Consider the following 25,402-nt stretch of genomic DNA (forward strand, 5'->3'; position numbering starts at 1 on the left):
TTCCATTCCAGGCGAGCTCCGTCAGATCGTCAAGGCCAAGGACGACGCTAACAACAGAATGGAGCGTGACCTTGAAGATGCCAAGGAAAAGTGCGATGACCTGGAACTCAAGTTTAAAAAGAAGGAGAAGAATCTTCTCGAAGAGATTATGATGTTGGACCAGAAAAACGACATCTTGAGCAACCTTCTCGAAGCGGCGCGGACACCATCAGATGCGGAAAGTTCGTAAGTATCGGAACACGAGGAAGCCTCGTTGTGGCTGCGGTGCTCGGCCATCTTCTGGCTTTGACATGTGAATCTGTATATCGTTTTTTAGTGTTTCCGTTTCTTAGTGTTTCCCCCATTAGTTGGGAACGCTGAAAGACAGATTGACACGTTTCCTTCTATCAAAGGTCATGTTCTCGCCCACTGTCTGCTGTTGGAAGCGCTGAACAGCACTACTAATAGTCTGCGGATATGACCTTTGGGATGACCATAGCCATGGCCATCTTTCGCGCTTCTGTGAACAATCATTCCTTAAACTATGGTCACACACAGACCCATATCGGCTGGTTTAAATTTGATATTCAAACCGTGTACTGTCTTCATATCCAGCTCTAGTGTAACCAGCTTCTTTGCCTCGGAAAGGAGAAGCACCATCGATCGTAGCCCCAGCATTCCCAGTGACGTCAGTGTCGGGAGCGATGACGTATTCAACGCAGAAATGGACGCCAAAAGTCGGGAGGAAGCTGAGATACAGGTGAGTGGGGAATACCTGAGACAGATTTGCCACACAGAGTTACCCCACTTTAGACAACAGTCAGTTCCCTGAGCCGACAGCCTTCCGACGTCTTCCGACAGCTTCCTCTACTTTTCTGATGCACCTTCAGGTTACTTGTTGTTCCCTGGTAGCGTACCTGAGGACGGAAAAAAGAGGAACTGGGCGTAGCCGATCATCACCACCTGTTGACCAGCTTGCACCTTTGGTATCTCATGTTTTGATATTTTCATAGTTGACCATATTTACTATGCACCACATTTCTCCTCAGCGCAAGTTCAAGATGCGGATAAACTACCTTGAGAAGCTCCTAGAGGAAGAGAGAAGCAAGGCTGATCTCACGCCTCCGGTCTCACCGGCCGCCACCAGCACCCCGACAGATGACCTTGCAAAGGAGAAGGAAGTACTCCAGAAGGAGGTGAGTAAGCAGGGTGACAGGAAATTCCGTCCCTTGGAGAAATAACTGGGGTGCAAACGATTCTGGTTTAAAGATATTGGGGTAGTGATTCTCAAGTGTGACAGCAGTTTTGTCAATTGTGTCGGTCTGTTCGCCACAATCGCCTAATTCAGCAACACCGAACCTATACTCACCTCCCATGCCACGATTTGTCTACGATTTCGTCAGATCTACCTACTTTCACCCACCAAATACGTATATTTCATTTCACCTCGCCACATTCTTTACCCGCCATCTTGTTGACCTTGACCTCTCTGTGACCTTGACCCGCATGACCTTGACCTTTCTTCCTCTGCAGCTCAACTCGTGCAGACGGCAGCTCACAGATGCCAACAAACAGGTTCAGCACCTCAACGAACGCTTATCACGTGTTCAACTTACCCACGAGTCAATCAGGGGTGATTTTGAATCAGTCACGCAAGAGGTAACCGTCAAAAAGTAGTACTTACGAGGGGAGAGTATGAGTTTATCTGCTCTCTTAAAAGAGGAGATGCATTCTAAACCTATGTGTTCGTGGCACAGTTACATGGACTATAGGCATAGTCATTTGGCATATAACTGTACCCAAATATTGCCAGTCATGGCAGCTTTGATCCCGTGCTTTGGTTGCTTGGGCTTTGGGGGAAGAGTCTCAAAATTCGATGACATATTTTATGTTCCACTCAAAATCAGAGAATCGCTGAACTTCGGCCTTGTTACTTCAGCTTGAATACGAACGCCATCGCCGAAAGGAGCTGGACAAAGTCAAAATGGCTGAAGATGTTGTGCAGAAGAAGGAACGCGAAGAGTTATTGAAACGACTCGAGACCTACAAGAAGAAGACTGAGGATCTGTATGGAGAGCTGCGGAAGCTGCAGTCCAATATGGAGCGCCATCGCGGAGAGGTAGGTGGACATGCGCATGCGTGAGTTCAGGCAAGAGTTGGCAACCAACTGATCATTGGATAACATGCACACATCCCGTCTTCACTGAACCTGAAATGTTCGAAATGCTACCTGTATTTCCCATTTCAACTTCTCTCTCCTAAATTTTATGTCGTCACTTCCGTTTTAGCTGCAAGCAGACGAGAAGTCACGTGAGGAATTCCAGCGGCAGATCGAACTCGGGCGAGAAGAGACAGCGCATTACAAACAACAGACTGACGAACTCAAGACAAAGTTGCACGAGGTATGTGATCTCTCAAAGAGCTAACGAGATAACGCTTTTCTGTTCCAAGTGTATGACATGTTCGCCAACTAAAACTTCAAAGAACACTTTTCAAGCCAATAGCATCTCTAGTTTCTAATTCCGATATTTCTCTACGTTCCTTTTAAGGCGGCCCAATCCGTCTCCTCAAAAGACTACGGATGGCAGCGCCAGAAATCAGAGCTAGAAATGAAAGTCAAATCAGTGGAAGACCAACTTTTCACGAAGGATGACATCATTGGGCGGAAGGTTGAACTCCTTGAGCAGAAAGAACTGATAATAAGACAGAAAGACTCGACCATCTCTGCCAAGGATGAGACCATTACCCAGAAGGACCAGCTGTTGAGGCAGAAGGAAGACATTATTAGGAAGTATGAAGGTATGTCATAAACAAAGTTTACCACCTTGGTTCGAATGACGCTGATCAAGGGAATTGCATTATGAAGAAAACTAATTCCAATGTCATCCATATTTCAGGCTCGACGAAACAACGCGAGAATGAGATGCAGAAGCTACGAGATCAGGTCTCGCAACGAGATTCCTCCATCAAGCAACAGGAGGACAGAATCAGACAATATGGCGACCTGATGCGGCAAAGGGACGATCGTCTGCGCGAAAAGGACGACATACTCCACACACTTAATCTCAAACTTCAAAACAAGGAGAAGGAATTATCCGACAAAGAACAGAGCTTGAAATCCATGAATGAAAAAATTAACGAAAAGGAACAGGATATAAAACGGCTGCAGACGCGTGTGATTGAAAAGCGGCGCGTGACCTTTGGGGATGATCTAAAACAACAACAAATTGACCTTGAGCATAAAGTGGATGTATTGACCGCTGAACGTGATCGTGCTGTGTCAGAGTCTAAAGCTATGAGGGATCAGCGTGGCGCGCAGGAAAGAGAGATGAAGAGGATACAAATGGAAGCCCAGCAGCTGCGAGATAAGCTGAGAATTCATGAGATTTCGAGAACTTTTGGTGATTCTAAAGGTAGCCATCTTCTCTATCCTACTTTTCTGCGCATCGTTTGATAGCTTCTTTTCTTCGTCTTCTTCATTTGTTCGTCATTTCGTTCCATTTCTCTTCCAGCCGTCCGAACTCTCGTCGACGAGAAAGAAAAGTTACTCAAAGAGAAGTCTCGTCTGCAAATGGAGATCCAAGCGATGACGTCACACCGGGGGATGGACAAGGATAAACTGGAGACCATATTGCAGGAGAAGGAGAACCTTCTGCATGAAACCAAAGATCTGAATGACCGGCTACAGATGGAAATTAGGATGCTGAATACAAAGGTTAGCCGAAATGTTGATTTCATTTTGGTCCAGACTTGGGTGATTCTTCAATTGAACCACGCCTCATATCAGTTCATATCTTCCGATTCGAAATACATGTAGTACTGTTTCAAACCATACATATGTACAAATAAATGTTGATGATTACCATTTCAGCTTGAAGACACCAAGCTTGCACTGACAGACGCCAACGACCGAGAAGATCACCTTAGCAACCAAATCAGCAAAATGGAACAAAATGCAAAAGTCGAGAGGGAAAGTCTCGAGAAACGGCTCTCGCGAGACGAGAAACTCTACGAAATCGAGGCTACGGCCATGCGGGCCAATCACAACAGTAGAATAAACTCACTGCAGACAGAAATCAATCGGCTACAGTCATATGTCAATCAACTGACATCATCAGACCAATTGAAGCATTCGTTAATTGATGAATTAGAAACGAGTCTGTTGATTGTTCGGAAGAAGTATAACGACGACTGTGAGGACTGGGAGCTTGAGAAAAGTGACTTGCTTCGGAAGTTGAAACAGGTAATTCTCGTCATGAACCGGACATTTCTTTCCCGAGGAGCTAAAAACTAAACTATCGTCCTATCGATACTGGGCTGGGTAGTTATACCTCTGATCTTGCTACGCTCTGCTAGTCTACGTGCTGCTCATATCAACAACTGGGTTTTGCTCACTTCAAAGTAATGCGGCTGATGGTGATACAAGTTTGGCATCACTGACGAATTTGAAGCACAGATCCGTGTCGGAACACGACACAAACTGATATAGAAGGAACAATACTTAAGAAGAAGGTCTCCCTTTTGACAGGCGAGGGTGTCTATAAACTGCATAAAGACGGCTTTTCCATATACCTTTCCAGGTCGACCACCGACGGAAGGACATACAGGGCCACCTCAAGCAGATCGAGGAGCTGAAGTGCTCTATCACGGAGGCAGAAGGGCGATATAATGATCTCAGGAACAACTATACTGCTGATAAAAACAAGTGGGAAAATGAGAAGCTGGAGCTGCAAGCTAAAATCAACCAGGTTGGTCTCCTGCTAGAGTCTGAATAACATTCTAGGAAGTAATCTGTTATCTCGTGTAGTCTCAAGTCATTACTTGTGTGTAACAAATTGTATGTGGAAGAAGAGATCACCTACATGCAGGTTGCTGGCCAGACTCACTTGAAAGCATGGAAATCGCCGGCAAATGAAGCGTTGTGTTTCTCCTTCCTTTCTTCCAGCTTGAAGAACTCATGAAGATACCCAAGGAACAGCCAAACAAGTTCAAAGAACTCAAACAAAAGCTCCAGAAACACACACGCCAAGAACTCCAGATGGAAAAGGAAAGAGCCGAGCACAAACGTCTTTTATCGGAAGCTCAGGAACTAGCCAACAACCTCCAAGAACAGTTACGGATCTCGGAGACGAAGCGGTCCAATGAGAAGCGGGATCTCATCATGAAACATTCGCAGAGGCAGTTGGATTGGGAGTCAGAGAGGGAAGACCTTGAGATCAGAGTGACAGAGGTGAGTGTTGACATGGTGGAGAGGCTTTTCGTAGTAGAGATTGGTGGCAAATCAGAAACTCGGTCCTATTGTGACGCATTCGCAAAGGCAGCTGGGCAGTGGGAGTCAGAGAGGGGGAATCTCGAGATCAGAGTGAAGAGGTGATTGGCTACCGTCCTTGATCACTAGTTTCTGAAGTGAATGATGCTCTGCTCCGCTTCATAGAGATTTTCAAGTTTTACCACACATAATATGGACTTGCAACTTCATTTATTTTCCTTAGCTTGAAACCCGTGCTCGGCAGTTCGCCTTTCTCAATGCCAAGTACCTGGAGCTGGAGCGGAAGTACCGCATCGACCAGGAGGGATGGCGACACGAGAAGAATACGCTCCTAGCATACATGGAACAAACTAAAGAGCAGTTGGTTACGGAGAGAGCGAAGTTGGACGAGGTTGTATGTGAGGTTGGTATTCGATTTTTTACACGTTAACTACTGACAGAGAGTGCAACAGTCAAAGCTAAGCCTTGATGTGAGGGATGGTCTACAATCCATGGTGGTCAAGATTCCCCTACCGCCACTGTGAGGGGAGGTTGCTATGCCCAGAAAACTGGTCCCACACGGCGACGAGCAGGGTTTCAGAATGCCTACAGTCACCCCTTCCTCGATTTAGAGAATCGCGTTACATTTCAGATCAAGAAAGTCCGAGATTTGGCTCCGGTTGTTGAAGAGATGCAAAAGGAGGAAGAGAAAGTGAAAGAATCGGTGGAAACAGAAAAGATTTATGATGAAAAGAAAGAGGAGATTCGAAGCATTATGAAGGGCAAGGCCATATCACGCGAGAAACCGCGAGATCCTGAGAAGGAGAGCTTCCAGTTGAAGAAGACGCTGGATGAGGTGAGATTGTGTAAAATGGCTCCAACTTTTACAGAGATGAGGCGTAGTGATGGTGATAAAGACTAAATCCAACCTTGAACTCCCCTTAAAGCTGACGTGCAGCATAAAAACCCTAACGGCCAAGTTAGAAAACACAAACGCCCGACCACCAAACGACCAACTGCACTTGAAACATGCTGGTCTCACTTAACTGCACAAACAACAAGTTCATTGACGAGACAGGTCACAGAGACGCTCTCGTATAAAAAAAATAAAAATATTCCCCGAGCGGGTTCGAACTCGGAACCCTCGCTACTTGATCCTTGCCGTCTTCCCCACTATGCCATGGTGCTGTTGTTGTATATGGACATATTTTTCAATCCTTGATTTCATGTACGAGCTTTTATTAAATCGTTCGTAGAAGTTGCATACCTTATAAACAAAACGTCTAATGTTGCTGCGTTAAACTCTTTTTTCAGAACGACCAAGTATGAAAAATATAATTCAATGTTTGGCTTGCACACATCTGTGTCGTAAATTTTTTAATGTACTCTTTGAGGATAGACTGATATTACCTTATAACTTGGTACAATTATATCCTCGGAACAGATTTATTATAGTCCATACACTGTAGAAAACAGGGGGCAGTACATTGGCTAGAAGGGTAAATTATGCCACCTTTCCTTACATTTCATCCGACCTGTGTTATCACTTAAAATTTTCCAAAACTTCCTTGGATATCCATTCTCCATGGTTACTTCAAGAGTACCTTTGAAGTTTCAAACCTCTGCAAAACTGTAGTCTTATCAAACATGTCATATGTGATGGAACGATATCATATCTTCAAAGAGTATTTTACTTTCTTAGAAATGTTCTCGTGTTTATTCTTTCAATGTTGTTAATTTTTACCTCTCTATATGTTGTCACAGCGATTCCTTTCCCAAGTGGTTAAGGTGAGTTGTCTTCATGTTGTTATCGTGTGTTTGTTTTAAACGCTCATATTCGAAATCATGTAAGAGATCTCAATCAATGTTTCCGCTCAGCTGTATAATGAGAGACCGAGCAGCGCTGATTGAACCAGCGCTCGTTCAGTTGACTTCACCAATCTAACCTAACCCCATCTTGGCTGTTTTACCTTGGTAGTGTCAGTTGATGATGTACGTCATTGCAATACGCTATCGCGCGAAAGGGTTAAAAACTTACACGAGGTTTGTAGAAACGACTAAGATATGAAGCAAAGCAAAGAGTTACATGCCAATATCAACTTTAACTCACAGGAATTTAAAACTCTATCACAAACTCGATATGACTCTGGTTTAAAATAACAATGTAGCCTATTTGCGATTAATGATCCTTTTCACCAGGATCGTTGCTTGGGTATGATCGCGCACACATGGGGATGCGCAGTAGCTCACTGCGCTGGTTGGAAGTATTGTTTAAACTGCGCATGCGAGTTGCCCCAGACAACGAACCTAAATGAGACTGGTGGAAAGGATCGACAGTGTTTATTCTGACAGTAACTTTCATTCTGCGATGATTTTATTGTAGGCACTCTCTCAGCTTCTCCAGCTCTCCGAAGGGATCACAACATATCACGAAAAAATACAGAAGACGCCGATAGAACCGCCACCTTTGAGAAGGTAATGTCACTAAAAACCGCCATCTTTTTAAAACTAGCATCGGTAGCCGAGCCGCAGTTGCGTATCTAGGTTGGGGTGACTGTGGGCTGGGTGGTTGAGGTGGTCATCTAAAAATGCGAAATATTACCAACCTCTGGCATGGGTGTGAAAACATTGCATGGGTTTGTGAGGTTTTGTAGCTTGCTATACATTGAAAAGACACTTGATATTGAGCATTTATATGATAATGCCTTGTACTGCTGTGTCACCACAGAGACACACTCAGAATGTTGTATTTGGCATTTTGTAACAGTGTCATCATAGAGTATCCAATGCTTCAGTAGAAAGAAAGGATTTTAGATGATCAAGAAATAGTTCTCCATCAAGCCATCTTGTCACGCTTTTGAATGCATTGTACATTGCGTCGTGTGCTTCAAAACGAGAATGCAGTTCGGCATGCCCTAGATTTGATTGGCTGGTGATTATGTGTAGCAATCATATGACAGAATAAATCTGCAGCATTCCAAAGTCGTCTTATTTTGAATCTGCTGGTGAAACGGTTACATGGTAGCTACCTGATACTATATGCCGACCAGGCGTATTCAAGAACTCACCCGAATCGTTACGGAAATTCACGAAGTGTTATATCTATTACAGCTTTAGTATTCAATCTCTGTACCGGTAATTCATGAATATTTATAAGTTCATCGTTCATTTGCCCCGTCTGACTGCTTCAATAAGTTCGCTTTCACTTGAGTTTGACCCCAAATAGTTTGATGATCGCTTTTTCTGCCCAAACTCCCTCTGACGCTCATCTACCATTTGCAAGCACCTAGCTAAAGGTAACTCTTGATTGCTATGGGAAGCACAGAAATACACAGGCTTGCTAAGTTAACATCCCATTGATTGCTAATGAAACTGCCCTGGTTGGCACCGGTCGTTACGGGAGCGATTCTGGTGGCTATGGTACCGCTTTTCTGCATCTACCCCTTTCATTTGTATGAATTAAACCGCCATTTCAGACGCCTTGTGCCATCAGTAAAACCGAAACTGTAAGTTTTTTTTTGATGGAGATTTGTATTATATGATGTCAAACCACGCATGCGCACATTAAACGATTTTAGACGTTCAAGGATATCGAAACAAAGCCATAAAATTACGTATGATGTTCAGAAGATATTTTGCCCTAATTATGGCAAACTTGTAAAATTTGATGCGGGATGCTCAATTCAGATTGGAAAAGCTTTTAATTTGTGGGAAGTGACCTTAAACTTGTGTAAGGTCAAGTCCGTGACCTTGAAATAGTGTAGGGTCAAGGTCATAGTCGTTTTATGGCGCCATTGCTGGTTTGACATTTAGGCTATTTTGTAGGTAGGAACGCACGAATCGTTCTCTTTTCTTCACAAAGCACATGTTCATGAGACTTCCTAATCAATTAGATTTTTCACTTTCCTTCTAAAGACTAGCGTCATCCATTCACTATGAATAGATAGTGAATCTTAACATTTCTACACTGTTCACAGACTGGTGCATGAAGCATGTCATATTAATGAATTCATTAGATCTATTCTTCATCCATTCTAAGTCATATTGACGAAAAACTTCGTTGTTGATATGTGAGTTGATTCATCTGTTGCTTCTTTGCAGAGCACCATCCACAGACAGCACGGATTCGTTTGGAATAGTTGCCGGTTTCCCCCTACACAGGAACCCCTCGTTTGAGACCACCTCCCTCAAAATCACTGGGTCGTCTGGTAGTTTTGAGTACGACCTCACAGGCCCCCCATACTACGGCCTCACGCAGCCCGCCGCAAGGCCCTTTGCGCACATGTACCTCAGCGGAACACAGAGTGCGCACGGGTCAAGGTCAGCTACTCCGGAGAGGTCAGGGCGGCGCGGAGTTTCAAGTTCCCCCGTCCGGAAAATCACGAACTATCCCGAGCCCCCGCCGAGTTTTATCATCACGCCTACACATAGTCGGACTAGTAGTATTGAGTCAGACGTCGGGACAATCCCTGTTGGGTATAACCGCCGGGTTGGGTCATTCGAGAGTTCACTCTCTGGAGTCCCTAAACCTGTCCTTCTACCCGCGTTTGGTTCCCACAGAAGCCGTCCTGCGTTAAAAAAATGTTACTCCCTGGACACACCGGGGGATCAAAATCAAATATGGCGGACGCCGGAGTTATCCCGGGCGGGGTCTACAGATTCTACGGACTACAGGCAGAATTATTCCCAAGGGAGTGGGATGAGTTTGGACAGGCAGGACTCCGGTGTGTCCAGTGATAGTGCCATGCGGGGACGGTCAGTTAGTACCGAAAGGCTCGCTGTTGATAACGCCAGGAAAAGGTTCTTCCAGAGTAATGGCGCCCCGGAGCCGATTCAGGAAGTCGCCCACGAGTCCAAGCGGGACTCTGGGTTCATGTCGTGGCCTGAGCGGAAGAAACATGAAGTATTGCAGCCAGAATCTGTGAATAAAGAACATCGTGTGGAATCAAAGGAAAGATCTGAAGCGAAAGAACCTGAGAAGAAGCCCGAGGATAAATCTAAAGAAAAGGACAAAGACAAAAGTTTAGTTTCAAAAGGATCATTCAGGGCGAGATTTTCTAGGACTCCGAAATCACCGAAAACGAAACGGGCAGAGAAATCTAAGAGCGATAAGGATTTGAGTAAGAGTGCCGATTCCAAAAAAGTTGAGGAGAAAAGTAAAGATTCGAAAGGAAAGGGAAAGGGAAAACAGGACGAGAAGAAGAAAGTAGAAACGAAAGGGAAGACAGAAGACGAAACAAAAGATGCGAAAGGGAAGACGAAAACGTTGTTTACGAAGCCTAGCAAGCCGATTTTATTCGGTTCTGTTCGCGATAAAACGAAGTGGTTTTTACAAAGGACTAAGAGTACGGAGTTGGAGCCGCCGAAAGATCCGGCGCCGAGCACCAGTGCCAGGAAGTGGAGCATTCCAGATAGCGGAAGTAAAGTTAGTTCTGGTTCCGCCGAAGCGTCTAGTTCCGGTTCCGGGAAGAGCCAGCAAGCTAATGGAAATCAGGAGAAATCGGTGAGTTATGATCGTTTTCTCAACGAATCCGTATATTTATTGACCAAATGGTCGAGGCATGACCCGTAGATTAGAAATCTCACCATCTATGATTGACGTCTTATGATTTTTAACAATCTTTTTAATATTCTTTCGTCTGTATAGCGGAGTCTCGTAGACTGCCAAGCAAGTGGATATGGCCCGAACCATTCGTGACGACGAATTTCTGTTCATTGAAAATGCGCCCGTTTCTAACATTGTAAAGGCACCGTTCTTGCTCTTCTCGAAAGACAATCATGAACCTTAATTTACAGACGCGAATGAGCAAGTTCTTCTTAAGCTCTTGAGAAAAAAATACTGGTAGTGTGTAAATCGTGATTTTTGTTGTATTTTCTTAAGATGGAAAGATAGTGACACTAGGTAAGGGTTTGCTGCCGTTGGCTGTTCAAAAATACCGGAACGTCGAAAGACATGCCTTTCTTTGAGCAGCCATTGGACCCCAAGCTTACCCGTGTTTCGCTTTTTGAGTGTTGATGGAGTACGGTTTGTTGTTTCGGCTTCGGCTTCGGCAGAAACTAATCATAATGCATTTTGCATTGATCATGTAGATTGCACAATCAGTATGTCAATTTGACTTCAAATTTTTGCCCGTTTTCTGCTGATTTGTTGTGTGTTTGCAGTTTGCTGCATGTTGTTTTTCCACATATATACCAATCAACTGACCAACGCCCCCTATATGCAAGCTAAATCTCCAGTTAGGTTGCTTCGAGTGTTTCGTTCACTAACTGCCTGACTTGATACTCTCTTTCAGCAAACTGACATGTCCGAAAATCCTGCCGTATCCCATGCGCTGCATGAAACAATCTGTAACCTTGGCATCAATGCCCAGGCCCCCTGGCGGTCGCCACCGTTACGAAACTGGCAACCGGACGAAACTCTGATCGTAATACGAGAAGAACAGTTTTCGACGTATAATGTTTGGCAGTTTAGTGAAACTGGTGTCACGTGATGGGATGGGTAGCTAGTGCATGGCTGATGCGTAGGTACGCGCAAGTTGTACATTTCAGGCGAAATATCCTATAATCGCATGAAAACCAGTCCTTTTGATTTTCTGGAAAGTCTTCCGATGTCTACCTGTTTTGTGACATTGAAAACACCATGGAAGAAGATGGCGTGGTCATGCGCACTGCTAGCTTTGTCACGTGACTTTGGATACTGACGTAGAAGCACTGCTGTCGAGTGTAGTGTATTCCTGCAGCTGATGCAACGTGAATTCAAGAAAAATGTCAGTGATTTTGATATCAACATGATTCAAGCCGATTGCCATCAAAATTGATTGTACGTTGTTATGTGAGGCATCATGATCTTTTATCGTCTGTACTTATTTCAAAAGTCTTATTTTCAGGGCATTGCGCTGGCAAGATCAAAATTCCAAAGATGAGGAGGATACAGTTCTAGACGCGCCGCTAGGCGTCACTACTGTTGTGGGTCAACATAGAATGTGGAACCGGGCTCGGCAGACGGACGATGCATTCCATTTCCTGGTGCAATACGACATCTTCTACGCGATACGACTTCCCAACTGTCTATTTACTGGACATGCGGCTTCCCTACTGGTCATGCAGTTTCACTGGCTCCATGCCGGAACTCAATGCTGACTTCCTACTCTTTCATATTTCATATAAAACGCATATCTTCCTTTCTGACTGGGACAGGGGCTTGTTAAGGCCGCCTTCCTTTCTCTATACAGAGAACCTCAATCACCGCCATCTTGATTTTGAGATTTTGCCCCGTCCATGTTACTGTCTCGCTTGACGTTGCTCAGTGGCTCTTGCAATGACATTGTTTGTACATGGTAGTACTAGCAGTGTTCTATTGGCCACAACTATCTGTAACCTCGAATCAAATCATAAAATACGATCTCGAAACATTTAGAAATTCGAACATCAAATGCAGAGGACTATAGCGAAAGATGGTTTGTGGGCGTGATGATGAGAATAGTTACTTGACGTTGATTGGTGCATTATTTAATAATACGTTTCGTATGATTTGTTTACGATGGTTAAGTTTTCCATTGTCGCAACCAGAAGTAATCCAGACGGGTGTATCATCATATTGTAGAGAGCTCCTTCTGGTTGCGTTATTATTTTGTTGTACAGACAAGAGTCCAGCAAAATTCAAGACTTGCTGGATATTTGTTAATTTTTCGTTATTTATGATGTTATTTTCTTCCTCGTTTAGCTATCAAGTTCCTTTTTCTCGTATCTTATATTTTGAATCTGTTTTTGTCTTTTTGACACTTGATTGTTTTTGCACAAATTAGAACGGACGAGAATACGTATGTCATGCCGAGGGAGCAGAAATCGCCCCCTGGCCGCCCCTGGAGTCTAGCCGTATATTCGTAAGCAGCACTGAATTCGAACCTAGGGCTTGATTACCTAAGGTATACCTTTCAGATCCCGTCACACATTGGGAACTTCATAAATTCGTTAATTGTCTTCGAGTTTCGTTTCATTTTCATTTCGACTTTTTCAAAGTCATGTTTGTTTCGTAACAAACCGCCTATAAAATCATGACATTTTGCTTCTAAACCTCACACCATGCGGTTTTCCTGTCCGCTTCCTTGTAACAAAAGAAGCAAACAGAACCGAATGGAACGAGGTTCGTTTTTCGGCCATTTTGAAAGATGGCTGATTAACAGCTCATCAGCAGAAAACTATGATTTTCGAGTTTTCTTTTGTGTTTCATCAAACCGGTGTAATAATCTCCAAATCATATCACCCACGATATCTCTCCTAAGGCATGACATACATTTTATTGTCCTAGAAATTCAAAACTGATGAAGTTGTCGCCCGTTTCTAAGGTTCAGCGAAGTCCTTTCTAGGACCATTTTCATCGCATCTGACCCTTTGCCATTCTTGCATTTGCTGAGTGGAAACTATGAGCGCATTTACCTCACGCACTACAGTCATCACGACTACTACCCTATCGTAACGATGGCAACAGAAACGGATGCAATGAAAGTCAAGGGCAAGGGATTTCGTGGCAACAGCAAACGGACAAATGTGGAACCTCGTCTGCTGACGAGGGGTGTTTCTTGAATTTCTGGATGAGGTTGAGTTTTCGGAGGGGGCTTCGGAAAGAAACACGTGCAGGAACAATACAAGACAAATGTGTCCCGAGTTTTGGAGGTGTTGGAGTAATCTGCACAGTTTTCTCACTCTTAGGCTAAAAGCGTGCCTCAGTAGGCGGCTCCAACATCGACCAGGCAGCAGTCTTGAGCAAGGCATGAGTAATGCAAATTTACTTCATTGGTTCGAACGCTTCCCGCGAGGGGCAGTAAGTGTCGGCATCCGGCTGCAAGCCTGACAGTATCGACGATGTTGACGCCGTTTCCTGAGCCTCGGCTCTGTTAAAAGTAGTAGACAGCAAATAGTTTTGGCGTCTTCGAATGAAAATATCTCGAAGGAAGAATGTACACATTTGTTAATTTACGACGCTTTGTAGTAAATGTAGATAAAGTTGTACAGTCATATTGCATGCGTGGTTGATTTTTATTCGGTTGTTTACGTGGTAATAGGCAAAGATATGGTATGACTATGTTATGATCGCGATGACTGTCAAAAATTAGGCAATAACGTCTGATTTATCAGACGCGTACGGACATTTTGTAAAATTTGTGCACACGAAAATGTCCATGTCCCTTTCAAAGATGTTACGCCCAACGATACCGTTAGCAGTATGTAGACTACTATATCATGTGTTGGACTATATCGCAAAGTTATTACACGTGACCGCCACAATGGCAATTCTATACAAGCTCGAATGATAATTGAAGTAAACCGGAATGACCACTGCGCATGTGCTTGCAGCTAATTGACAGGTGTTTGGAAATAGTTTTTCTAGTGTAAATTCAAAATCAGAATGAAATATACAATAAATATCATGTATATGAACAAACCGATTTGTTGTTCGCCTTCCTCGGATGTCCAACTCTCATCATCATTCAGGAATTTTCGAAAGCGGAAGTCATTAGGCTGCAGTTCCGGTGCCGGTGGTATTGTCAAATCAAAAGTATCGAAATGTGCATCATCGGCATGCTCATATTGCAATGAACCAATCGCTGGTCTTTATTTTTTGGCTTCTCCCGGTCAAGTTTGCTTTAGAAAAGGGGCGATAAGCCACTCGACTACCATAGACCCACCCCGTATACTTTGTGTACTTAATGACAAACATGAAAACAACAACAACATCAGTCACTGACGAGTAATTTATTAGCTTTCTGTGTCACCTGAGATTCAATGTATTCCGATGTCCCCAAAATGCCGTTTACACATTCGGCAACAACATCGACGAAGATGTCGTGTACGAGTCCAAAGCTTGGAGCGCCTCCTCGCGGATGAAAATCGCAGCTCGTTTATTACATGAAAAACATCGTGAAGAGAAAACACAGCGCCATGGCCAACATCCCTGCAACAAGTGCCGCGGATCCATTTTCTGAAATGAAATAATCACTGAATATTTATACTGAGAGAGACCAGAGGCAATATATATCCAACATATCCACACACCATTTGTCTACGAAACGCCCGATGTTGCCCGCTTTATAAGGGAGTTTTCGCAAATCCTCCGAAACGACAACTCGAGCGTCTATTCAATTGTTCGACGACCAACAATGGGATAGGCGTTCGCGTTCGTGTTAGGGGGCTATGAGACAGTACAATTGGACAGTACAGAGCGCCGTATAAAACTTCTACGGGATTTCATACTATCACCGATGTGTACACGTTGTCCGCTTGGTCTGCCTCTTAATAATAACTGGAAGCCATGTTCAAATCCTGTGCTATACATCCGTGACACTACAGATACGAACCTTTGCACGTGATACCACTTCCCCAGGTTCCATCTTTCAGGCACGTGATCGAGTCATGACCACCAACAAAGGTAAAGTTTACGTCACACTTATACTTCATGACGTCATTGGGGAGGTATTCCGTCTTGTTTTCGGTTATCAATAACCCATGTTCAATCCTTGGAGGATCGGGACAGATTTCTGAAATGAAGAGACCAAGATGAATGGATGGTGATGACGGCTATGATAGAAATACTTGTAATGTTAATATCCTAACGACGCACCGACAAAATTTGAATGTGCATGCAAGAAAATACAATTACATTTCAGTCAACTTACTCGTGCAGAGGGGTGGTTGGCTCCACGTTTTATTCGGCAGACATTGTACCTCTTCCTCGCCTACTAAAGTGTAGTTATCATGACACGTGACGTTCGCGATGTCGCCAGAGAAATGGGTCTTGTTTCCGATGCCGCCGTTCGGAATTGTTTCGGTTGGGCAAAAGGGTTCTGAAAAAAATAATAAAGCTACAAATCAATGTTTATAACAAACTATTCGAGGGTCAGGAAAGGCAGCCAAGGAAACCAATGGAATTTCATGCTATTTGGCAACCATTTCGGAGTAGGCAGCCATCTTAGATTTAAGCCACAATCCAGGGTGCCCCCTAAACTTATTTCTTACGAGTATATATGGTTTCGATACTTTCAACAGGCCCAACCCACCAGTCTCAAGCCTGGGTCTGCAACTAAAAACGTCTTTGGTCGTCCTTAAATCGAGGGACGATGTCCTCTTGCGGTGATCATTGACCTGTTAGACTAAAAGCTGACTTCCTTACCACATGTCTGTGTCCTAGAGTTGCACACTTCGCCCGCCTTCGGACAGGCCTTGATGCAAATGCACTCGCACTTGCAGGTAGCGTGGTCCGGGTTCTTCTTTTCCTCAGTGTAATGGCACCTCAACTGAAAATAGCGTACACTGACACCTTAACCAAAAAGGACAATAAATATGAAATCCTGCCAGTGCATGATGACGATAAAATTCGTATGTTTTATGAATGAAACAGTGAACTCAGACGATAATTCAACAGTGAGCCAAGTTTGTTTGTTTACATCGAAGATGGCGCCACGATAAAACGGCTGATTTAGCGCCACCGCGTGGGGTCTGATGGTATTAGGCCAGTCGAATGGCTGGTTCAAAGGAACGTATATCATATGGGACTTTTTACCTTGAGGCATCCTTTTTTCTCCTGGGTCTGTTTGTCCACACAATAATCCGGCGTGCTGCATAACTTGTCTCCTATCAACCCAATGAAGCTCATATTCTTGGTGACCGTGATCTGCTCCTGCACGCATGCTTGGGCCAACACGGGAAGGAGGACCAGGAGAACGACTGGTCCCACTGCCATTTTGATCCAATACGTCCACTGAAACGGCGATACAGATAAAAATTATAAACATTTTCTATTAATCAACTCCGTATCTAAGCCAAAATCTTTTTTTAAAGCTATCGGGAACAGAAGCAGATTTGCGTCACACTGCCACATTCTTGAAAACGAACAATGTGAAAGTTTACCCCAAAGAAGAAGAAGACCTACCTAACAGTAGAAAGGAAAATGCTGAAGATATCCGGCTCGTTTATGTATTCACGAAGGATCGCTGATAAATATGTGAGAAAGGATAGAGGCACGAGGCAGCCCGCAGCTCGTGAGCAAAGCTCAAAACCCTGGATGTCTCGTCAACGAAATTTATTCGCCAGTATTGAAAAGCCCTGTGACATCTGCATATCTGTCAGTTAATCCAATTTAAAGTCATTTAACAGTTAATTCCTAACACAATAATCAAAGGCCTAATTGGTGAACCAATGCACATGGAGGAATTCAGTGCCAAGCTCTGTGTGTACATATTATGCTAACGACACGAAATAGACATGAGTACAGTCATACTTGTATTGAGCACATGGCGCTTTGATATTAATTTATTTTAAATAGCATTTGCATAAATTTGTAAACAACCGTCCTGGAGCATCTGGTTTTGGCCTTGCTATAGGGGGAATACAATTATTCAGTGCTAAGAGGACAGAATGGATATTTTGATCACAAAATATCATAGAATCAGTCTTGCTTTGTACAACACTGCTGCTGTTTTGACTCGTCTCAATTTGAAACTTATCTGTAAACTCTCAAATTTCGTGAACTTTAGAACTATTATTTGGTTGCCATCTTTACGACTACTTTATCTCAAGAGGATAACTGATTGGCTTTATAGTTCCAAACTGACTCTCTAGGGGGAGTTTAAGCTTCCTTCGACCACTCAGCAAGCAGAAAAGGCCTCAAATCCCATTCAAAAATCGCCATCGATGACGTCACCGTGAGATCACACGCAGCCGATGCCGTCATTGTGACGCACGCACCGATGATTATTTGCGTGCATGTGACGTCGTTGCCATGAGACCGCGTCCGGAGTCATGATGAAATGTTGTTGAGGTTGAGGTTATAATTTTCAGCAAAATGGGTAGGTTCGTGTCTCATGAAAAAAGAGTATTCACAGTTATCATGTATTGATTATTTCGATAACTATTTAAATGTCTAGGCAAGCTAGCATGCTAGCACCACCATTAAAACATTATAATTTTAGTATAATATCAATAAAGTGCGAAGCTCGTCAGTATACATCAACTTTGACAAACCGTAAGTAAGACTTCAAAGTTTGAATACAAGGTGATGTCATATGTTGCTCCGAATTGACACAAAATGTGTTCTTGTCCGCGCCGAGTCTCAAGAGTCTTGAAGAATAACGCTTTACACAACTTCGACTTCCATTCGTAGGGGAAGATTCAACTACTTCCTGCCTCCCTAAGGTTTTCCACCGGCATCAGAACACCAAAGAAACCGCTCCTACTACAGAAACCCAAACGGAACAATTAGAAAGGAGACCAGAATCTACCCAAACACAACAAGCAGAATACGCAACAGTGACAACCCAATCGCAAGAACCAGACTGCCACGCGGTATTGACCCAAACGGGCCCGGACGCGGCAGTTGCGGAGAAGATCAAAAACCTCGAAGATGTGATCCAAGCCTTGAAAAATAGGTGTGAAGATTTGAAGGCGGGAAACGATGTCGAGCAGAACAGTTTGAGAGACGAAGTTCAAGCACTGAAAAAGGAGTCTGAAAGACTGAAGGTGAAACGCGATGATGCGTTGAATAATGTGATATTCATGTCATTCGAGGTGCAAAGGTTGGAAGAGAAAAACACTGGGATGGAACGCGAGGTTGAGCAGAGTGAGGCGAGTGCTCGGAGTTCGAAGGAGGACATGGCCGGGATGAAGACGGAGTTGGGTGCGCTGAGCGATTGTTTTACCAAGGCTTTTAGAAAGATCGTTGATTTGAAACGGGAGTTGCGCGCGTCGGAGGAGCATCGGACGGGGGTGAGTGTCCCGGATGACAATGTGTTTGTGTTGGTCATGACGTCGAGTTTGACAGAGAGTCACCACAAGGACCTTGACCACGACTCTCCACCAATGGCTACGTGTGTCTGTCATGAATACCGACGACATCATTGGGCTTAATCATTTCAGTACAGAGTTGTAGTCGATTGCTGTCAAAGTATGTAAGCCTCAGTTTACCGTGAATTGATGGTGATTTTTCTGATTACAGATCAAAGAACTGCACCTGATGGAACTCGAACACACAAAGAAAACTCACTCATTGGAGTCAGAGAAACTACAGTTTGTAATCAAGAAACTAAACGATAATGGGAAGAAAGTCCAGGGCGAGAAAGAGAGTTTAGAAGGAAAGCTGTTCGCGGCTGTAAGCGCCTACGAATCGATGGCTTCTCGGCACAGAGAGCAGACAACGGAATACGAAAAGACGTTGGAAGAGTTGACGGCCACTAAAAAAGAGATTGAAGTCAGGGCGATCGAAATTGAGGCACTGGAACGGAAGCTGCAACATCAGGAACGGAAAAACGACAAGCTGCGGAAGTGCTACCTGTTCCTGATGGCGGAGTCAACGGAGAAGGCGAGAAATATGATGTCATTCGACGTGAAGGCAAGAGGCAAGTTGTTCGGGATGATGTTGGACCGGGAGATGGAGATTGAGGCGTTGCAATCACGACAGAATCCGGGAGGCAGTGCTGGACGTGACAACGAGGGAACGTTGGTCGTAGGGACAACCCTGACCACCAATGCAAAGAAAGTTTAACACTACAGTTCACAGTTTAACAATTTATTCCTCAGCTGGTGGACCAGCACATTAATAAACTCTTCCTTTTTCACCTCACAGAATATATCCCAGGCTGCACCCGCTTGTCCAAAATCACGTTACCACGTGGTCATTGCCTTGTAGTTCGGATTAATAAGATCACCAATACAATTAGATTACCCTGATTTCATTGCATTATCAAAGCTTAAATCCGATTATATCGATAGGAGCAAAAAATATCAGGCCATAAGATTAAAACATTAGAAATGATAACTGGAGGTGCATGGTAAACTTGAAATGATTGGAGAAACGGAGGTTTCTCTATTCTCGGCAAGCACAGAGTATCCGACCGACCGCTTCCGTGCAAGCAGGGCGCGCTGATAGAAAGACTATAGATGAAACTGCTCGACTCATTCACGTCATTGGCAACCAGATGTCTCCAATGCGTGGTTTCATGGCGAAACCTGGTGTTCATTGAAAAAGTGCGTTCTCGTATAGCACGCCTTTGAAAGGAATCGTTCAAGCACGAAGCGCTATCACGGGACATGACCAACCATTAAACCTCATAATGGTAATGGATTTGAACGAAAATTCGATATGATAGCATACATGGAATCGCAATTAGCAAATATATGGTGTTCGGAAAAACTTTTCATATTTTATTAAGCTTTGGAGTGTAAACAACTGTAGGGAAGCTCAGTGGACTTCTGTTGATGCAAAAGTCGAGGCATTTTAAGTTGTAGCATAATCGTAGTCATATCATAAACACATCAATGTAATCTGATAAATAGTCGCCAAGTTTCACTGCTTCAATTAATGACATCATTGGTAGGTTTTGCTAAAAGTTCCTGCATGTACGTCATCAATAAACCCGACGTAGATGCGCCCTGGGATGAGGCGCTCTGAATAGACTTTAGCTAAAGAAAGCACCAAGTGCTGTTGGCTATCTCGGGCGTAATAGGCATATTGTTGACGCTTTAAATTTAATATGCCATCGAGCTTTTGTGGGTTTTGTCCCCACTGTCAAGATTTGCTAGGAGATTTATAGACTTATGTATACATGAATGATAAATATGAATGGATTATGCTTGGATGTACGAGTTAACGATTAGCCTTGGTAGGATATACTAACATTCGTTTGGCTAAAGGAATTTCGAATCAACACTTTGGAACTTAATTTCTTCAAAGTTGTTGGGTACGAAAGGATGGTAGCATTATGTGTAGGATAAGATAGTGCTCTTGCAGAGGAATATTGAATTACTCTCGAAAGTTCGCGGTGTAGTTTGTATTGCTGTCACGTTCTAGGAGCAGAGCATTGAAAGGTCATTATGGTATCCATGTGGTGTACTCCTGCTGTTTCTGCGCTGAGACGTGTTAGCTGTGGTCGGACATAGAAGGGATACTCTCCAAGAGGCTATGAGGATGGACAGGCCTGTGTTATTACACAGGAGTTGAATGATCTTTCAGCGTTCAATTGAGTTAACTTGACTCTGAACCGGACTCCGGGATTATCTTTTGACTCCGAGATTGGACAAGTTTGTTGACCACTGCTGAAGTCATATTTACGGCTGGTCCCCCTGGTGCATCGTTATTTACAACTGCACCAGCAAAGCTTTCTTCAGCCCAGACCTTAGGGTTGCTGGAAGAAACATCGCACAGCTTTGTCCTTTCATCAACGGGAAAGGTTCGCCAGAATAGTTCATTTACTAACATATTCCTGATACGATGGCGAGCCCGAAGCCCCACCTCAACCTCGTGGTCCTGGGACACACTGGAGCGGGTAAATCAACACTGATTGGTCACCTTTTAGCAGATTTAGGTGACGTGGGTGAGGAGACGATGGCGAAGGTCACGAGACTGGCTACAGAGGTAGGGTTGATAGGAAACACACTGAAATTCTCTTGGAAGAAGCAATGTAGAATGTGTGCAGTCTTTGGTTGCTCAATTCAAGTGCTGCTACTTTATCACAATGACTAGTACTCCAGTTCGGTTGTAGATAGTACACAAACACACAGTTCTGGTGGCAAAGAACGTCACGTTAGTTGCTCGAGTTTGTGCGCTACACCCATCCTGACAGTGATGAGAGGGATGGCTGGCCAACACCAAACTGTTTTGAGGCGCGCGGCCAATGAAACAGCTCTTCAGTCTGCTCTTCTTTCTGAGCTCAAGATCTGGTAAACTTTTTGGTGGGTTGGTCCTATCTTCCTTTGGCACGGCTTCATCAGCCGATGTTTAATTTCGCTTCATGATAATGCTTATTCGTTGCAGGCAGGGAGAAGCGATTGCAAGTACGCATGGCTCGTCAATCATACGCGAGGCGAAAGGGAACGAGGTTTGACCATCGACGTTCACGCGGGACATTTCGAGACTTCGAAGTATGCCGTGAACATACTGGACGTCCCGGGACACAGAGATTTCTTAAAGAACATGATAGCTGGCACATCAGAGGTAAGGACCTCCAAAGTGTGACCGAATATTTCACTTCAAACCAATAGAAAAAGAGCATACAAGTTTCAAATGCAAGATGTTTTGTTTCGACCGTGGAGGTATTTTAGACCAAGTACCATGTGACCTTACCCAGCTGCATGACCTGAAAGGTACCACACATTTTGACCGCAACATGCTATTTTCAGGCTGACGGTGCCATACTTCTAGTGTCAGCCGCCAGAGGTCAGTTCAAGATGAGTATGAAAGACGACGGCAGTGGTATGGTACCTGAGCACGCGATGTTGGCGTATACGTTTGGTCTGTCACAAATTATCGTCTGCGTAAACAAAATGGATGACAAAACAGTCGATCATTCGCAAGAACGATTCGAAAAGGTCAAAACTAGCGTCCAAAAACACTTGAGAAAAATAAACTACAAAATGGAAGAAGTTCCATTCATTCCGATGTCAGCTTGGAATGGTGACAATTTGACAGAAAAATGTGCAAATATGGCATGGTGGGAGGGGTCACAGGTCATCAGAACTTCTGGAAAGGTCAAGGTTACGACCTTGACCGACGCCATCGATGCCATGGTGATCCCGGCGGGTCGGGAGAGGCGAAGGCCGTTGCGGATTCCGATAAGGGACATGTTCACAATCAAAGGTACGTCAAAATGGCCGCAGGCAGGAACATAAAGGTCAAGGACATTCCGCAGGCACGATGGACGAATCAAGTTGGGCCGTCAAATGATACATATGGCTAAGCGACATAGCTTAAAGCTGAACTTTTCAGCCAGCTGTCAAATGATAAAAACAGTGATGTACTACCAAACTTAAAGGTGAACTGGCAATTTATTCTAACTTTACACTTCAAACGCAGGGTATATACAAGTGCTATAAGACCCAATTTTCGTGCGTTCTTCACTTGCAGGTATGACCGTTGCAATCGGTAGAGTCGAATCAGGACAGCTGAAATCAAATACCAAGTTGTTGTTTGGCCCAACACCCGGCGAGGGCACTGCAATCTCCATCCAGAAAAACAACACGCCAGTCGAGTGCGCTAGACCTAGGGACGTGATTGGTATGGTGCTGGAGACAAACTGCATCAATGCTAATAGGGGGCGACACGGGATGTATAGGCGGGGTCAAGTCTGTACGGATGAGGCCAGCGAACCGCTGAAGATCGTCAAAGAGTTTATCGCACAGGTGGGTCATATAGAGAAGTTTAGACATGACCAATTTCCAACGTAAAACACTGGGCCCTGGCTGTGCCCACTGTTTTACATGTTACCGAACTTGTTTTTTCAGATCGTGGTTCTGGAGCACCCGAAGGGCATCATTCACGAAGGCTACGCACCAATCATCGACATCCATACAAGTCACGTGCAATGCCGTATAAGGCAATTTATCGAAAAACTTGATCGCAACACGGGCGAGGTGATTTGGCCGAGGAATCCGAAGCGGCTCTTCATAGGTGATGCGGCGAATGTCCGTATGACCCCAATGAAACCGATGTGTGCCGAACAGTTCCGGAGATTTCCGAGGTTGGGTCGGTTTTCAATGCGGGATTTGAGTCGTGTTGTGGGAGTCGGGGTCATAACTAAAATCACAGAATACGAAACTGTGAAGAGCTCAGAATAGGAGGTTGACAATTTAAAAACGAGGCTGAGAAGTTTGATCCGTAACCAGAAATCGTATTCCTGACAAAGAAAAAAGCATGCTCCAATAAAAAAATACGGGAAATGCCCATATCTTTGTTTGGCCAAGGATCAACTTCTAAAATACATGAGAACATGAGAAAAGAAACTGTTGTCGTCGTGCACCGCCCTGGGTTGTCGTCGTGCACCGCCCTGGGTTGTCGTCGTGCACCGCCCTGGGTTGTCGTCGTGCACCGCCCTGGGTTGTCGTCGTGCACCGCCCTGGGTTGTCGTCGTGCACCGCCCTGGGTTGTCGCCGTGCACCGCCCTGGGTTGTCGTCGTGCACCGCCCTGGGTTGTCGCCGTGCACCGCCCTGGGTTGTCGCCGTGCACCGCCCTGGGTTGTCGCCGTGCACCGCCCTGGGTTGTCGTCGTGCACCGCCCTGGGTTGTCGCCGTGCACCGCCCTGGGTTGTCGTCGTGCACCGCCCTGGGTTGTCGCCGTGCACCGCCCTGGGTTGTCGCCGTGCACCGCCCTGGGTTGTCGCCGTGCACCGCCCTGGGTTGTCGTCGTGCACCGCCCTGGGTTGTCGTCGTGCACCGCCCTGGGTTGTCGTCGTGCACCGCCCTGGGTTGTCGTCGTGCACCGCCCTGGGTTGTCGATCACGAGGCGAACGATTTTGGTGTTGTGAACGGAGCAAATCGGAAGGAGATCGAGACCTCCCTTGGCTGTTTTTGTCGCCGGCTGGGAGAGTGCCAAACGTCTTAAATATATGTAACGTTACAGGTATTCATGAAAAAATGAACGAAATATTTTTGATTTTTTTAAATATATCTTCTTGTAAAGCATTTCTATACATTGTGCTCTTCCCCAGGTAAGCATCAGGGCGATGGTGTATTGGGGCAGCAACCAATCTTGAAGACAGATCAGTTGGTGAGCTCTGCCTGGGCACCAGTCTATTGGGGGAACAACCAATCTTGAAGACAGATCAGTTGGTGAGCTCTGCCTGGGCACCAGTCTATTGGGGGAACAATCCGCCTTGGAGACAGATCAGTTGGTGAGCTCTGCCTGGGCACCAGTCTATTGGGGGAACAATCCGCCTTGGAGACAGATCGGTGCCAGCTCTGTGTGTTGAAGGAATAATAACCACTTTATACAAGCGTTGCAGATCAAAGCCTATTTTATGGGCTAATGAGACAGCTACACTGAATTCTGTCCTCACGAAAGGCAAGTCATGTCTCTTGTCTTCCTGGATGAGATAATGTGGTACTCCACTTGCGGACAACCTCAGCTTTGTAATCTGAGCTCGGCACGGTCGCCCTTGTGTTAACTGCAGGTTAGGAGCTGCGGCGTCGGAAAAGTTACTCGATCTCCTTGCCCCGCGTTGCCTAACAACCCCGGGAAACAAATAACAGCCGAGTACCATCCCGGAGTAGCGTCATAGTAGCGGCGCCTTTCGGTAATACAAGACATCAAAATCTGTCCCACTTGACGGATTGTCCGCCACGTGCCAACTCATGCATTGCATGGGATACAAGTGGCACTTGTATTAGGCTTCCTGATATGTAATGTAATGCAC

The 25,402-nt window shown here is 44.8% G+C and overlaps 3 protein-coding genes across 8 annotated transcripts in view; 2 read left to right on the forward strand and 1 right to left on the reverse strand.

The window, feature by feature from the left end:
- LOC135503344 (major antigen-like) overlaps window positions 1–14,669 on the forward strand; it is a 33,056-nt gene extending 18,387 nt beyond the window's left edge. For 3 of the 6 annotated variants that reach the window (XM_064796890.1, XM_064796889.1, XM_064796891.1), the window contains 20 exons: window positions 12–225; window positions 595–739; window positions 1,029–1,175; window positions 1,513–1,638; window positions 1,919–2,098; window positions 2,268–2,381; window positions 2,529–2,778; window positions 2,877–3,392; window positions 3,492–3,694; window positions 3,851–4,222; window positions 4,560–4,727; window positions 4,925–5,209; window positions 5,472–5,651; window positions 5,880–6,083; window positions 6,992–7,015; window positions 7,611–7,702; window positions 8,704–8,733; window positions 9,329–10,730; window positions 11,521–11,752; window positions 12,115–14,669. In XM_064796890.1, coding sequence (XP_064652960.1) covers window positions 12–225; window positions 595–739; window positions 1,029–1,175; window positions 1,513–1,638; window positions 1,919–2,098; window positions 2,268–2,381; window positions 2,529–2,778; window positions 2,877–3,392; window positions 3,492–3,694; window positions 3,851–4,222; window positions 4,560–4,727; window positions 4,925–5,209; window positions 5,472–5,651; window positions 5,880–6,083; window positions 6,992–7,015; window positions 7,611–7,702; window positions 8,704–8,733; window positions 9,329–10,730; window positions 11,521–11,718 — 4,850 coding nt within the window. In that variant the 3' untranslated portion in view covers window positions 11,719–11,752; window positions 12,115–14,669. Of the gene's footprint in view, window positions 1–11; window positions 226–594; window positions 740–1,028; window positions 1,176–1,512; window positions 1,639–1,918; window positions 2,099–2,267; window positions 2,382–2,528; window positions 2,779–2,876; window positions 3,393–3,491; window positions 3,695–3,850; window positions 4,223–4,559; window positions 4,728–4,924; window positions 5,210–5,471; window positions 5,652–5,879; window positions 6,084–6,991; window positions 7,016–7,610; window positions 7,703–8,703; window positions 8,734–9,328; window positions 10,731–11,108; window positions 11,130–11,520; window positions 11,753–12,114 lie in introns of all 6 variants that reach the window. The other 3 variants (XM_064796894.1, XM_064796893.1, XM_064796892.1) reach the window with 3 other exon arrangements.
- Window positions 14,670–14,965: 296 nt separating this feature from the next.
- Window positions 14,966–17,466, reverse strand: LOC135503179 (complement receptor type 2-like). Its single transcript, XM_064796614.1, has 6 exons — window positions 17,154–17,466; window positions 16,785–16,982; window positions 16,395–16,518; window positions 15,901–16,068; window positions 15,583–15,762; window positions 14,966–15,206 (listed from the first exon to the last, which is right to left on the reverse strand). The coding sequence occupies exons 2-6, from the start codon at window positions 16,962–16,964 to the stop codon at window positions 15,130–15,132; spliced, it is 729 nt and encodes a 242-aa protein (XP_064652684.1). The 5' UTR covers window positions 16,965–16,982; window positions 17,154–17,466; the 3' UTR covers window positions 14,966–15,129.
- A 3,257-nt stretch (window positions 17,467–20,723) lies between these two features.
- LOC135502928 (elongation factor 1-alpha-like) lies at window positions 20,724–24,617 on the forward strand. Its single transcript, XM_064796135.1, has 5 exons — window positions 20,724–21,629; window positions 22,029–22,208; window positions 22,394–22,850; window positions 23,118–23,392; window positions 23,495–24,617. The coding sequence occupies exons 1-5, from the start codon at window positions 21,486–21,488 to the stop codon at window positions 23,825–23,827; spliced, it is 1,389 nt and encodes a 462-aa protein (XP_064652205.1). The 5' UTR covers window positions 20,724–21,485; the 3' UTR covers window positions 23,828–24,617.
- Window positions 24,618–25,402: the final 785 nt, after the last annotated feature.

This window comes from Lineus longissimus, chromosome 19, assembly GCF_910592395.1.
Source record: "Lineus longissimus chromosome 19, tnLinLong1.2, whole genome shotgun sequence".
Classification (NCBI taxonomy): domain Eukaryota; kingdom Metazoa; phylum Nemertea; class Pilidiophora; order Heteronemertea; family Lineidae; genus Lineus; species Lineus longissimus.

What these genes read in the sequence shown, in the direction of transcription:
- LOC135503179 (XM_064796614.1), bottom strand. Translation starts at nt 16,964, where the DNA reads ATGGCAGTGGGACCAGTCGTTCTCCTGGTCCTCCTTCCCGTGTTGGCC. An exon ending in AGAAAAAAGGATGCCTCAAG is followed by an intron (nt 16,519 to 16,784) that starts GTAAAAAGTCCC and finishes CGCTATTTTCAG; the next exon opens with TTGAGGTGCCATTACACTGA. An exon ending in CCAACCACCCCTCTGCACGA is followed by an intron (nt 15,763 to 15,900) that starts GTAAGTTGACTG and finishes TCTTCATTTCAG; the next exon opens with AAATCTGTCCCGATCCTCCA.
- LOC135502928 (XM_064796135.1), top strand. Translation starts at nt 21,486, where the DNA reads ATGGCGAGCCCGAAGCCCCACCTCAACCTCGTGGTCCTGGGACACACT. An exon ending in TCACGAGACTGGCTACAGAG is followed by an intron (nt 21,630 to 22,028) that starts GTAGGGTTGATA and finishes TATTCGTTGCAG; the next exon opens with GCAGGGAGAAGCGATTGCAA. An exon ending in TGATAGCTGGCACATCAGAG is followed by an intron (nt 22,209 to 22,393) that starts GTAAGGACCTCC and finishes TGCTATTTTCAG; the next exon opens with GCTGACGGTGCCATACTTCT.